General features: G+C 35.7%; 1 protein-coding gene across 1 annotated transcript; it reads left to right on the top strand.

Moving 5' to 3' along the window:
• The first annotated feature begins 1,513 nt into the window (after nucleotides 1-1,513).
• LOC122521214 lies at nucleotides 1,514-11,715 on the top strand. Its single transcript, XM_043641741.1, has 15 exons — nucleotides 1,514-2,823; nucleotides 3,019-3,179; nucleotides 4,210-4,506; nucleotides 4,586-4,736; nucleotides 5,955-6,176; nucleotides 6,546-7,029; nucleotides 7,105-7,340; nucleotides 7,428-7,601; nucleotides 7,679-8,249; nucleotides 8,397-8,476; nucleotides 8,542-8,618; nucleotides 9,051-9,291; nucleotides 9,420-10,658; nucleotides 10,742-11,111; nucleotides 11,198-11,715. Exons 1-15 carry the CDS (start codon nucleotides 1,854-1,856, stop codon nucleotides 11,589-11,591), a joined length of 5,667 nt encoding a protein of 1,888 aa, XP_043497676.1. The 5' UTR covers nucleotides 1,514-1,853; the 3' UTR covers nucleotides 11,592-11,715.
• Nucleotides 11,716-14,362: the final 2,647 nt, after the last annotated feature.

Below are 14,362 nucleotides of genomic sequence, written 5' to 3'. Positions count from 1 at the left end.
ATGAAAAGAAAATTAGGTCGACACTATATGATAATCAATGATATTGATCTCTTTATCTTTTTTCAAGCGACATGCATACTTTCGTGCGTAAAATGCTTTTCCGCGTAGGATTGCGACGGACGTTCCGGGTGCGTATAAATAAGTAGGTTTCGTCGTACGTTAAGAAGGGCCAGCCGGCGCCTTCCAAACATCTATTTTCGCTAGGAACAGGAAGAGATGAGAAAACCTCCTTCCTCTTTTGTCCTCTTTTTATTCATTATCAGACGAAGGAATCACAATGTAAATAGGTATTTTATTACTGAGTAAATATTTATATACAAATGCTGCACTTTTAGCATAAATGATTATGTATAAAATATTGTATGCATACATATGTAAGTATGATATATGTTTATAATAAAGTATTAGAAAAATTCTTAATAAACATATAAATATATCAATTAAATGTAGGTATATTTAATAGGAAGCACAAGTATAGGTGTATAGGTGGTTATTTAATTACTGAGTAAATTATATAAATTCGTATGTTGGATTTTTTGTATAAATGATATATACAAATTTGTATGAATACATACATACATAAATTTATAGCAACGTATACCCTTTCTTTTTCTCCGAAAAATTGTGAATGTATATGTAAAATAAATGTAGATATATATATATATATATATATGATAGGTATTTATACTATTTAACACGAGTACGTTACTAAAGATATATTATATCTATTGTATATATAGATATAGAATAAAATGTGTACTAAAAATATATTTTTACATATGTATATGAACTATACGTATACATTCTGTTCCGTATAGGTCTTCTGCTTCTTCTTCTTCTTCTTCTCCTTCATCTTTTTCTTCGTGGCTTTCCTCGATCGAACGCGCATGCCTATTCGCGTTAACCACTCTCCAAGTTGTACATCGCTGTAAATACGAATGCCGAAGACGACGACGTTGCCTACTGAAAATAATCACGAGAGAGAGAAGAAGAAGAAGAAGAAGGGACGCGATGGAAAACCGTGTGTGTCTTCGTTCGTCGCGACGCCACAAAGGCGATCGACGGGCGTCGGCGTTCCCGTAACGACGATCTCCTTTCAAATTCCGTTTCTCATATAGAGAATAATTCATTGAACAATTATCAATAGGTATATAAATCTAAGAGATATGTTGCGAGATATTTTTTTGCTTTTTGCTTTTTTCTTTTTTTAAATGTCGTAGAGTGAATTGACACATTTATTAATATCAATAGTGAATTCCATCGTGATTTTGGAATTTTCGTTACAAAAGAAGTTCTCAAGAGAAGAAAAGTCAAGCGTCTTTTTTAGGCGTGGCAGGTTTGTGGTGCATTGGAGGAATTTTAAAAATAACATTTAAACGCATTCATGAACATTCGTAATAGCATTTTAAACGCGCTATTCATGATATTTAATTAGTTACTATTTTTGATTACGAATAGACTATTTTATATAGCCATGAAAGATAAACATTCAACCAGAAGAAACTGAATGGAACAAAGAGTTTGCAAACGAACCGATCAACATCAAGAATTAGCTTTGAGATTTGGCTAGTTGATTAAACATTGGAAAGAGTCGAAAGGCGGTAGTGAGGGTACCATTTAAACGTCGGTGATGGTTAGCAGACTTATACTATTCCATCAATTGCTAGCGTAAACAGTGTTTGAATAAACCAGATTCCAATTATACGGCACGCGCTCCTCAATCGTTTATTCGGCTTTGCCAAATACAATAGAAAGATTCGTTACAAGTTTAAGAATCGGAATAAATCCTTTCTAAAAGTCGGTGGTTAATTTTTGGATCGTTATTAAATTGATATTATTTTGTTTGACCGAAAATGGCGAAGAATGGTAGACCCGTGCTCGAGGAATGTAACATTCAAGAGTTCGACAAAAGAGCGCGAAAGTACAATAGAATCAATAAGAGCAAAGACAAATTCGAGGAGACTGATTTGCCGAGTCCACCACCCGATCCTTGGACATCCCCGAGATGCACTCAACCCATTAATAATTTATCCGTAGAACCGTCGCAAGAAGAGGACGATATAATTGCTTATTTAACGGGTATTCGTACACCACCACCATGCGATAGTCGTAACTCCGATTGTTTATCAAGAAATTCAGCTACATCGACTATGGCTGTGGCAAGTCTTTATACGGAGGAATCCTTTGAGCAATTGGACAGGCTTTATGAAATGGCGGAACAAATACTGGAATTTCGCGACCGTAGCTCGAAATTATTCAGACGTGTCAGAGAATTAGAAAAACTGAAGGTACTGAGAATGGCCGATTTACGTGCGGAGAGAGCAATTTTTTCTAATGACGACATTAGCAGTGATTTACCTGACGAGGATGCTGGTTTTGCTGAGTCTTTATTGGATGCAATAATATCGAGCAGTCGAGATTCCCAACTTCCAAGACGAAACCCAAGGTCACCGTCTTCTTCGAGACAAAGAAGTCGATCGCTTGCCGTGTCCGAACAATCTTTGCCACGATCACCGAATCTGGGAAATCGTTCGGCACTTGGCATAGAAAAGGCTACCTTCAGAAATGAAACTTCCGGTGTACCGAAAGTCTCTAAATGGACTAGAGTGAAGGCTGCTTTTAAGTGGGAAAGAGCTTGTCCCAATGATATGACAGATTCAAACATCGAACAAACACCAACACCAAACACACCGACTACGAAATACCTTCGAATTCCAGATATTGCGTCTGGGAATTGGTCTGGTACAGGAGAACTCTCAGGACCCTCCACTCCACTTGGCCGACCCTCATCAGCTTCCTCCTCTAACGAAGATGTATTCGATCGTAAGATTTAGGATTTTTTAAAGTACCTTCATTTGCAAGTTCAAACATATAATCAAATGAAATTATTCTTAGACATTTAGCAAGTTTCTGACCCTTCTTTCAAATTTAATTATTTGTTTTTAATAAAAACGAAAGAAAAAGGAGTTTAATATCCTTCAAATATTTTTGTTGTATTATAATTGTTTTATTTTATAGGTCAACGAAAGTACATGTCCGAGACTGGTGATCGACGGGTGTCCAGAATAAAAGAAATTTCGAAGAAAAACGAATCAACCGTATGCAACGAATTACCCGAAGATGACGTTATTGTGACTAACAATGAGGACGGTGTGCAGCATGCGAGTGAGATACGCGAGGTAAAGGATCTTTTGCCAAATTACGCGTGGAATTCGATATCGTGTAGGTACGTATATGTAACACTTGACCCACATATAGAAGCACTAAACGATCAAGGTCTGCTTCGTGCAGGTGCATCGTTAAATGTCTTGACGAATTTATGGAGTGAGCCATTAACAACGCGTTTCGTCATTTATACATTTTATGATCGTGTATATACCGTGCATTTAAGTATAAATCCGGAAAATATGCGTATTAACGTTCTTCGAAATTCAATAAGTCCATTCCAAAATAGTTAGGTGCATTTAAAATTGTTAGTGCACGTCAAATAAAATTAACGATTAACTATTTCGAAATATTTTATCGATTAGAAAAAAAAAATCATTAGACATTTTATTTTTTTTTATCATAATGAGATACGTTTTAAAAATCATTATAAATATTTGAAATACTATCCAATATATTAACGTTTATTATCAAATATTGATAATTTCATTCGAAAACAATTAAAGCGTTGGAATGCTTTAATAAACTTTTTCGTGGTGTCTGCAAAAGTTCGTATACGCTGAATTTTTCTCTTCCGCGACATATCGGTCTACGCGTTTGTCGATTTAAAAATACATCGACCAAGCAAGCACGCGTGGGGTACACCCGAATCTTCTGAATATGTTCAGAACTGACACCGATCGTACTTCTGACCGTTAATAGTTCGACTTGTTTATCGAACATCCCAGACCAAATGGGTATCTCTTAGTGATACACAGGACATCTGCAAGATCATTGGCAAATTGCCAAAGAAAAATCGATCCTTACTTTACAAATACGACTTTCATTTTATAAACTTGCACCAAATGCAAATATTACTAAAACTATCGGCGAGTTATAATCCATCTCATTGTTTCATTTGGTGGAAAACGCTAAAGTAATCATTTATTTTCAGCATATGCGTGATCAATTGCATCAACACTTTAGTAACTTCAATAATTCATCTAACGCGTTTAAATATTTGCCCGGTTGAATTTTAACTCGATTCTCTATCGATTTCCACAGATTAATCAAGGAAAACCGCTTATTCGTATCACGAAAGAAACTACTCCCGAACCTCAAATCAAGATATCTAATCCGAAATCATTGTCGATTTCTGGGAAGGATGCTGAAGTTACGCTTAAGAAACTAACGCCGACTTTAACTATCACGATACCATCTAGCGAAGAAGAATTTAGGAATGTTTCCTCACCTGAATCAACTTCACCACTTCCTTCTAGCACGCTTGACTCCGGTCAAAGTTCACCATATCAAGCGAAAGTACGTCAGAGTGGTCAAAATCTGACGGATTTTAAACGACAGGTATGGCCAACGAAATAGATGACTTAATGGTACACTTTGTTTCTTTTAAATTACTTGACTCATTCGCGAATCAATTTAGCGATCAATTGCGGAGGAATCACCGGTTTCAAAAATCCAAAGAATTGATTCTAAATGGAACAAAGTTAGACGGGCTTTTCTATCCAACGCTGCTTTCAGTGTCCCACCAAGCCCAGTGAGAATAATTGCTAGACAATCCTTTCTTCATGACGGTAAGATTGAATTTTATTTAATAATTGATACATTTAAAAGATTTATATTTTATGATAACATTTATCACGTTATCGTTTATTTCTCTAATTCTTTAAGCGAAGTTATGCAATGATCTAAACATCGAGCGAGTGCTAGCATTTCTGAAGAATGTTCGTTAATTGCTTCGTTAATCGCTTCTTTATGAAATTTCAAAACATTGTTACGAAGACATTTAACTTCGTTCAATTTCATCTCAACTTCTTTCATCGTTCTTTCTAAAATATCTTCAGCTTCTTTAGTATTTTTCAAAAAATGTTTCTTCAACGTCGAAGATGACTCGTCGTTAAGGGGAAAAAGTGTCAGAGCAATTGCTTTTTCAGTTGATCGAGAAGTCTCAGTTTGTAGTTTTTCTAAAATCATTTCGATTCGTCTGACACTTGGTATTAGCTCACAATATAAAGTAACAAACGTGTCTCTCGCGCGATTCTTGAATTTAAGGACTGTGATCCTTGTTTCGGATGCGAAGCAAGGATCTAATTGTATCAACTGTTGAAGTCTTTCGTCCACGCATCCCGAAATATTTTTAACCCATCGACTTACATCAGCTTTATCGACACTCGTCTCTTTTTTCAATGATTCGATGATCGTTCGTTTTTCTTTGTTAATAAAACTATTTATACACTCGATATGTTTTTTCACGCGTTTCTGGGCCTCTGCGTATTCGGTTTTAATATCGCACTAAAAATATTGAAAAAATAAAAACAGATATTTATCGTGTACATAAATTAGTATAAAAGAATTGATCTTACTTCATCTGAAGAATTTAATTTTCGACAACTAAAAAGAAATAGAAATTTTTTCGGACATCGAAATAAAGAATCTACATTCTGTTTGTATTCGTTAAACTGTTTCGATTGATATTTTATATTACACTCCGATTTATTACCCTCGTTAGAAGTTAATCTTTTTCCGATGAATTTTAAATAGTGAAAACATGGAATGAGTTTGGATGTATCGTTAATAATTTGAGCTGTTGTGGAAATGTGAAATTTATGTGCCAACATAACAAAATAACATGATCAGGTTAATCCACGTTGTAAAACAAATGGTATACGCGAGCAAGCCATCTAATTATCAACGATCCATCGATGACACGAATGCATACGCATATATTATAAAAGTTATATGTAACATATAAAATATGTTACATGCATGTAACAGTTAAACGTATATTTTAGAACCGGAAACACCTAGAACTCGTAGTTGCAGTGGCAGCGTAGAGGATTTATCTAAGAGTTCCTTAATGTCAAACACCCAGCTGGAAACTCGACGAGATTATCAAGTATTGCGAGAAAAGTTGAGTGCTGAGTTTCATCGAAAATTGATTGAATGGGAACGATTAAAGAGATCAACAGGAGCCAATACGAGAAGCACTCGAGATGCATTTACTCCCAGCAATGGTACAATATTTACTTATAATTAATTTTATAAAAAAAAATCAGTTATATGTATAACTATCAACAAGGGAAAAATCAAGTTGACAGGACATCGATTTTTGTGTTGGAGTTCATCAGTTGTAGGAGTCCATCAGAATCATAGATTGCGTAAACAGTAAGATCTAATATATGGTTTAATTCAAGAAAAAGAAATTCTAGAAAAAATATACACATGGGTGGGTTGAAAAGTTAATAATAAATAATAATAATAAAAAAGAATCGGTGTGTCTTGTCAAGTCGACTTTCTCTTTATAAATAAATTTATAAATTTATTATTGAAAATCTTAGAAATATACAATTTTCAATAATTTGTTTTCTTTTTTTTATTTTGAGGAACCACACCAAGTAGTCCTCACGAGAGTTTGCTTCTGACAGAGGAAAGACTAGCTCCAGAATTTAAGAAGAAACTGCAAGAGTGGAAACGATCGAAAAAGGGTCGAAGGGGGAGTACTTCTACAGAATCCCAACGAGTAAGTCGACGACGTTTAACGGATTGGCAACTCTGGCGATATCCTTCCAAACCGGAAACGAAAGTCCAGGAAGTTATGGGGCCTCGTCGTAGCTGTGGAAGCGTTGGAAGTACCGGTAGCGTTGGAAGCGACAGCAAACCTCATTTGTGCGAGGATTTTGTTAGAAGAATGGAAGCATGGAGAAGACTTAGCGAAGCATCGAGAAGGCCATCATCTGCTCGATTAGGTTTCACCTCCGGCATCGTGGATGAGACGGAATTTCTTGCTTTAAACAGAGTCCTTTCAGTTTTCGGAAGTCTCGAGCAGGAAACTCAACAGGACAGTGATTGGTTTGAACAAAGATCAAAGTAATTGTCTAAAATATTACGTTATAATTTTCGAAAATTATTTTTTAAAACAACCATGAAATTTTCTTCTTCCAGGTTTACCGAAAAATCGCAAAATTTGAAAACTGGAAATGAAATCTTAATTCAAACGTCAGTTGGTTCTTATCGCTTCGAAGGTATATCACAAGAATTTACCAGGAAATTGTACGACTGGGAAAAATTTCGTGGCATATCTCCGAGGTCTTCTACATTTCGTTTGTTAGGTCCAGCTTACGCACCTCTTGTAGGAACGATGAACGATTCAACGACAACCGATGTCGCAACTACAACAGGTTGAATTCAATTATATTCCTTCTTTTTTTACATTAATTAATTTTAAACATTAATCGAATTCTATATTTTTCATTGTCTGATTGTAGACGAAGAGGAGACCTTTCTTGGTGGCATCAAAAGATCTAAATCAGTTGGAAGTATCATGGAAACTAGTGAACGTAAGCTGCCATTTATTCGTCGTTCTGCTAGTCTACGTTCGTTAAATTATTTAACCGAGAAATTGAAAGAACTAGATCTTATGAACGATTCCTCAGCGCCTGGTAAATAATCCCGATTAAATGTAATTTACGTTATTCGCATTAATAAAAATTCACCGTAATGATTTAAAATTTGACAGTAGATCCAGAGAGAAGGCCAGACACTTCGGAAGATGGAATTATTGATGATTTTGAACCGGAGGCTATGATTGTCGATATCGAGGATGTCATAGAAGAAACAGCTAGTCCTTTAAGAAGAATTCAACCTCATCAGACTCCAGTTTATTCCGTAGCAGCCAGCGAAACGACAAGTATAGCTGTACCTCTTGGTACAGTGACATCCAGTCATGAACCATCTCCAGCGATTTTAATGGAAGTAGAAGAAGATTCGGACAGAGAACAACAGTGGGAATCGAGAAGCTGGAATTTGAGGACTGATCTTTCGGCTCGGGATTCTACTGTTCCAGACAATTGGCACTCATTTTGGGATGAAAGAACTAATTTTTCAACGTACGATAAGAGTATTTCAGAATTTGGGGAAGATCGACACCGAAAATCGGATCATAGTTATCAACATGCTTCTGATCAAAAATTGTGGACGATCGTTGGGTGGAATAAAACGTCTAAATATTTAGATGAAAATGACGAGTCTGTTAAACCTGATCCGTTAAATGGTAATAAGGAAGAATATAATTGCACGAATTTGAAAAGGTAAGAGGATAACGTAAAGGATAAAGATCTTCGAATTTATATTCATATTTTGATATTGACAATTCTTTTTTTTGATTGACATTGTTATCGCTTCGTTGAAATTTGCATTACTTTTACACTCTCGCAGATTTTATATCTTGGTTACAGTGATGTAGCGAGTATTCATTTTGGGGAAAACAACGAGGATAATACGGACAAAGTCTGGACGATGACTGATGAATCTATTGGTAGATAAATATTTACTGTTAAGATCAAGAAATAATATAATACTTGTCATAATATTTTTTTTTAGAAGCAACAACTGTGCACAGTGCATCCAAATCTGAGGAGACTCTGACTAGAACTCTGGAAAAAATGGAAAAACCAATGGTACATTTTATATATTATAAATGTACACGATGTCCTAAAAATCCTGGAACCGTAAAATATCTCAAAAACAATGCATTTTGTAGAAAAAGGATTCTGGAAAAATTGTACTGTTTCTAAAGATTTATCAAATGGGTATATTTGATAAAAAGATTCAGAGGTTTTTTTAGTCAGAAATCTTTTGTTCTTAAAAAACACTTCGTTGTTTTCGAGATAGTTCATCGTGCCAGGACTTTTGAAACATCCTGTATATACGTATTACGATTTTTTATTATAACTCTGAGAAAATTTTTATTAATTTATTCTTTGATTTCAAACATAAAGAAAAATTGTTGAAACATTTCACGATAGTAGACAAATTTGTATTAAAAATCTTCTGAGAAGCTAAGTTTTATCATAACGCGATCGAAATTAGCGACCTGTCGGTACAACCAGGAGTTGCCGCTCGAGAATAACGAGGAGGAGCAAAGGAACGAAAGGAAGGAGCTGAAAAAATATAAGGACGAGAACGACGATGAGGACACTAACGATGGCAAGAAAGAAATCCCTATTAGAAACAAGAATGATCCAAATACAAACTTCTCTTACCATCATCCATCTGGAACAATACACACTGCCAATAATGTAGGGATCTTTTCAACGAATTCTACCGTTCTATCTTCGAATTCTAAATCGGGTAGGAATATAAATGTTAATATAAATAAGTCAATTTTTTTTATATTAATCTATTATTAATTATTATTACTATATCATATTTAAAATTTGACGTTTATAATAAAAAAGTCCTTTCTTTTGTGTACGAAGATTTCTTTAAGAACAACGATGCTGCTGGAAACGAAATTTCAAACAAGGAGAAAAATCTTAAAAAAGAATACAACACGGATAGAAAAATATTTCAATTACGTCAATACGGTGACGATTATAATGCAATGAAATATTCCCATGATTTGTCATCCTCCAGTATTATCGAAAACAAATATGGCAGTAACAGTAAAGAAATTCGAAACTTTAATATTTTGAAGGAAGAAGAAATGGCGAGAGAAAATGTGTCGCTCGTAAAAGGAATCGAAATTAGTCGAAAAACGGAACAGAAACAATACGATTCTTTCGACAGGATCTCGACATTACCGTTCAAAAATGATACTCTGGAGTATCGTGAGCCGACTATTAGAACGACGCCATTAACTGTATCGTCGCAACGCGAAGCACGTTGCGTCGAAAGGATCATTATCAATGAAGAAACATTAAAAAAGATAGTAGTTCCAACTGCAAGCAACGACAGTGCGAGTAACTCGTCGAGGTCAAAAAAGGAAGATTCTTCGGATGCTTCGAATAATCATTCGGACTTGGATGAAGTTTGCAAGGACAACAACGGTCTCCCTCCTGAACTTGGTTCTTACATCGTAAATCAAAACGTGAATAATGGCGAACGGGCGAAACAGAAAGTGGAATCTACATCGCGAAACGTTTTCGTAAAGACTAAGCGTATGATATTTTCACCTTTCCGCCGATTGGAGGATCGTCGTTCTTCTTCGCATGATAAAAATGTCGACGAGTCTAATTCGAATCAAATTGAAAGACAAAAGAGCAAGAGTAAAAGTAAATCAAGATCGGCATCACCGAAAACTTCGCAACACGAGACCATCCCTCGTATTCCTCTTTCCCTTCAATGGACCCTTCGATCTTCCTCGAAAGAGCCGGAAACAAAGGACGACGACATTCGTCTTGAAAAACGCGGAGAAGAAAGGTCTTGGTTTCAAAAATATCACAGGCGTACACGTTCCGGGGAAGAACGTGTCATTCAGAAATATAAAATAATAACTGAAAAAGAAGAAGAGAAAATTAATAACGATATGATTGAATCTTCGATTAATACGAGAACGATTAACGAAAATGTTAATAAAAAGGTGGCGTATTTGGAGGAAAAGGAAGTAGTGATAGAGAAAAAAGATGAGGAACGTAAAAAAGTTTATCGAGATCCTGTTGATGACGGTTACGAAGAAATTATAGTTCGAGAGACTCAACAGGATCAACATTTATCTGGTATTTCATAAATTCTAAATTGTTTCAATAATTTATTCCACATATTCGTAGATATTTACAAAAATTTAATAATTTTTTGTTAGCAGTACCAATTTTTGGGATACAGGAAGAAGACGAAACAAAAAGTTCCACGATAACGGAAGATAAATTGCCTTCAGATCTTGTACACAAATTACGGATCCTTTCAAATGCGGCGGCGAAAAGGGACGGTAGAATTGGTAGTTGTATCGACACAATGACAACGGAATCACGGAGCTCAAAATTACAACGGGCAAAAGAGGGCTTCCTGTCGCGTCGTGGTGGTCCATTGTGTCAGTCCATGTTAGAACCTATGACATCAGTAACTCAAAATCAAAAGGATGATTCATCTTTTACGAATGATCACAAAGATGATTTGACTTCGAACGTTGAAAATGTAAATCGTGATGATACGAATTGGGACACAGCAATTGAGTAAGTACGATTCATTCGAAAATTTAGAGATATCAGAATATTTTGATTATTCTGACAAATGTAAAAGTTAAATATTTGAATTTCAGCTGCCCCATTCAAACGTCATCCGTTTCACGATCACCAACTCTTTCTCAGAACTCAAATTCCAAGCCTGAATTGGTTAAATCTGCTAGCGCAGGAATGATAAATGTCGATCCGGATACTTTTGTTCGGCTTGCTACGAATAATCGTGGATGCGAGTCTTTACCGCGAACGATATCGAGACGAGATTCCGATGGACCCCTGGCAAGAATAGTAAACAAATTAAGACTTTCAAAATTGATGCGTGGCAAGGACAACGAAAGTGGAAGTATGAGTACGATCTCTACATTATGTCGGCAAAGTTTACTCATTGACGTTCGTCAGGATCTCGAGGAATGCTACGAAAACGAGGATCGGTCGGACGTAGACGAGGAAGAAAATAACAAGGAACGTCGGTGAGATTGAAGTGGTAAGAACGGGAGAATTTAGATTTACGATTGAAGTTAACGGACGATGTTTAAACGGTTAAATGGTATTCTGTAAATTAAAGTTACAATCAAATTCAATATTTTATCGAACGAAAGTGAGTGACGTGAAAAAAGAAAAAAAACAAAAAAAAAAACAAAACCAACTAGATACGTATGGCCAATTCTACTTAATAATCTATTATTTTCATACATTACCGATACTTTGAAAAAAAAAAGAAACAATTCGAATAATAAATAACACCAAGAGATATTTTATTTCCTCTCTTTTATAAATAAGTACAGAAACATTCATATAATATATTTTTAAGTTATCCAATTCATGTATATTTAATAATACAATAAGAAATCCTTTAGTCGCTCGAACAGATTCTTGTTTCATAATCTTTCGAGAAAAGCCAATAAAAGAAATAGAAAAAAAGAAAAAGAAAAAAAAGAAATGCAACTCTAATCCGTGAGATGAAATAGACGCGTGGCACGGTACCATTACGCATCCGAGTTTTGTGGACGTTTTTTTAAATAGACTTTACGAACCAGTAGAATGAAAATAGAAAGGAGAAAACAGAAAGGAGAAAACAGAAAGAGAAAGAGAGAGAGTGATCATTAGCTTGGACAAACACACGCGTGGGACGACGTAGAGTTCGAGTACTCGCTGGTGCAACGAGCGGTAAACAAGAATGGCGACTGAAGAGGGATCCTTCTGAGCCGGTGTTCGATTAAATGGGATTAATGTCCCTGGGGCAGTTTCGAGTGGCGAGATACGCGCGTGTCGCGCGCAACCGGCTTTGCCGCGTGTTCCCTTTACCCCCTACCCCTCTCCAAACCCTACCCCCACTCACCCTTTCCCACTCTTCGTCATCTTCTTTCTCCATTCTCTTCACCCTTGGCTCGCTTCGGCAATCCCCACTTTCCCACCGATTCGACTTCCCTCACTTCTCGATCATTGGATTCTTCCTTCTGCCCATTTTCGAGTCTATCAATGTAATGCATACAGGGTGAATCGTGATACGTGCTCACCTCAGATCATACCACCCCCTTATCGATTCGAATGAATATGTTTTGTTCTTGGCTAACGTAAAAATATGATCCAAGGAAAGTGTTTTATTACGATTTTATAATCACTAATTCTTCTTCAACTTTTGATTATTTTCTTTTCCCCCCAAAGTTTTTTAGGTCATCGTCGGTATAAGTTTCTGTAATCATTCTTTACGAACAACAACTAAAGAAATATCTTTTTTCTTTTCGATCCAAAAAAACAAACAAACAGATTTAGTCTCTCTCTCTTTTACGTCATTTTATTTATTTAATTAACATAACACACGCTGATCTTACGATTTTATATTTGTTTTTATACTTTATTTTGTTCATTTAACTGTTAAACGTGGCGAATATTTTCATAATTTCGTGAAAAACAATATTTATCGTGCGACTTTTTTAATATGAAGAATATTTTAATGTCTTGAGAGTGTAGAAGGATGGTTCTGAGAAGAGAATAGTATCCGTAGAGAAAATAACGAATAGAAAATACAAAAAAAAGAAGGAAAGAGAAAGAGAGAGATAGATCCTCGGGATCGAAATCAACATCCTTTACCGATTTATGAGCTTAAAGAGTCAAACACGCTGGATCATGGAAGAGTTTTACAAAAGGCAGCCGTGTTGTTGGTTGCATTCGTTGGGATCGACTTCGTATATACCTGCGTTTTATAATCCGGAAGCATCCGCGGGAACACGCATTTAAAGTCAAAACGTTCAACATGGAAACGCTGCCATATTGACTAACCATAAAAGAAGTGTGCGCGGGTGAATTCTGATTTTGATTTCGATCTTCTTTATCCTTTGTTAACTAGACTTTCCATTAGTAAAAACCACCCCTATTGCTTAGACAGAAATATTAGGGGACTGAAATGTACGACATCGCGAATTCCCACATCGAACGTTGAACCGGAGAAGGGAAAGATTTATCGTCTCGTGGAGAACAACAATTTTTATGTTGCATTATTTTATCGAGCTAAGGAAACAAATTTGTTCGTACAATAACATTGTAAAACATATTAATAAAATGTTTAACGGAGCATTTAGTACTTAACTGTTAAAGTAAAGTAAAGTTTTTTCTTTTCTTTTTGTTTTTTTATTAGAGAAAGGGTAGAGGATGTGAGAGCCACGTGCGAAATATGGTGGGTCATAAAATAGAAAAGCAAATATAACTTGATAATGATACAAAAATATTCGAGAAGTTAGTTTTTCAAATATCTTTCTTTGAAAACAGCAGTCGGATGTGGTATAATTATTACGAACCCAAATAATTCGAAATATAAACGAATAATAAGAACGAATCTAAACGAAGTGCAAAGAAAACATATTTCGATAGTCTCTACACGTTATTCCTAGTATTCTCGAAAGATTTAATGGCATTGTTCACGATCATTGAAAGATCTTTCGATTGGAAGGTAGAAGAAAAAAGAAAAAAAGAGTTGAAAAAAGAGGGTAGTGGTTTGAGAGATGAAAGAACGTAAATATTTTCAGGAAACGATTAATTATTCGAGGATGTAAGGAGTTTTATCACGATATCGCTTAGCGAAAGAGAACGGTAGTTGGCCGTCCAAGCAAGTGACCAAAGTCGCCAATGTCAAAATACTTCCGTCGAATAGAGGGTGGTGGTTTAGCGAAAATAAGAAAGAAAGAGATAGAAAGAGAGAGAGGGAGAGAAATTTAATGGATCGGAGGGAGATGGACGATCGGACAAAC

The sequence above is a fragment of the Polistes fuscatus genome, unplaced genomic scaffold (genome assembly GCF_010416935.1).
Source record: "Polistes fuscatus isolate 324 unplaced genomic scaffold, CU_Pfus_HIC Scaffold4, whole genome shotgun sequence".
Lineage (NCBI taxonomy): Eukaryota > Metazoa > Arthropoda > Insecta > Hymenoptera > Vespidae > Polistes > Polistes fuscatus.
The sequence above is the reverse complement of the archived record's forward strand: the minus strand, read 5'-3'. Positions and strand labels throughout refer to the sequence as shown.

Coding starts and splice junctions, on each gene's coding strand:
- LOC122521214 (XM_043641741.1), top strand. CDS start 1,854: ATGGCGAAGAATGGTAGACCCGTGCTCGAGGAATGTAACATTCAAGAG. Junction 6,177..6,545: donor TGCATTTACTCCCAGCAATG/GTACAATATTTA, acceptor TTTTATTTTGAG/GAACCACACCAAGTAGTCCT. Junction 7,030..7,104: donor TGGTTTGAACAAAGATCAAA/GTAATTGTCTAA, acceptor TTCTTCTTCCAG/GTTTACCGAAAAATCGCAAA.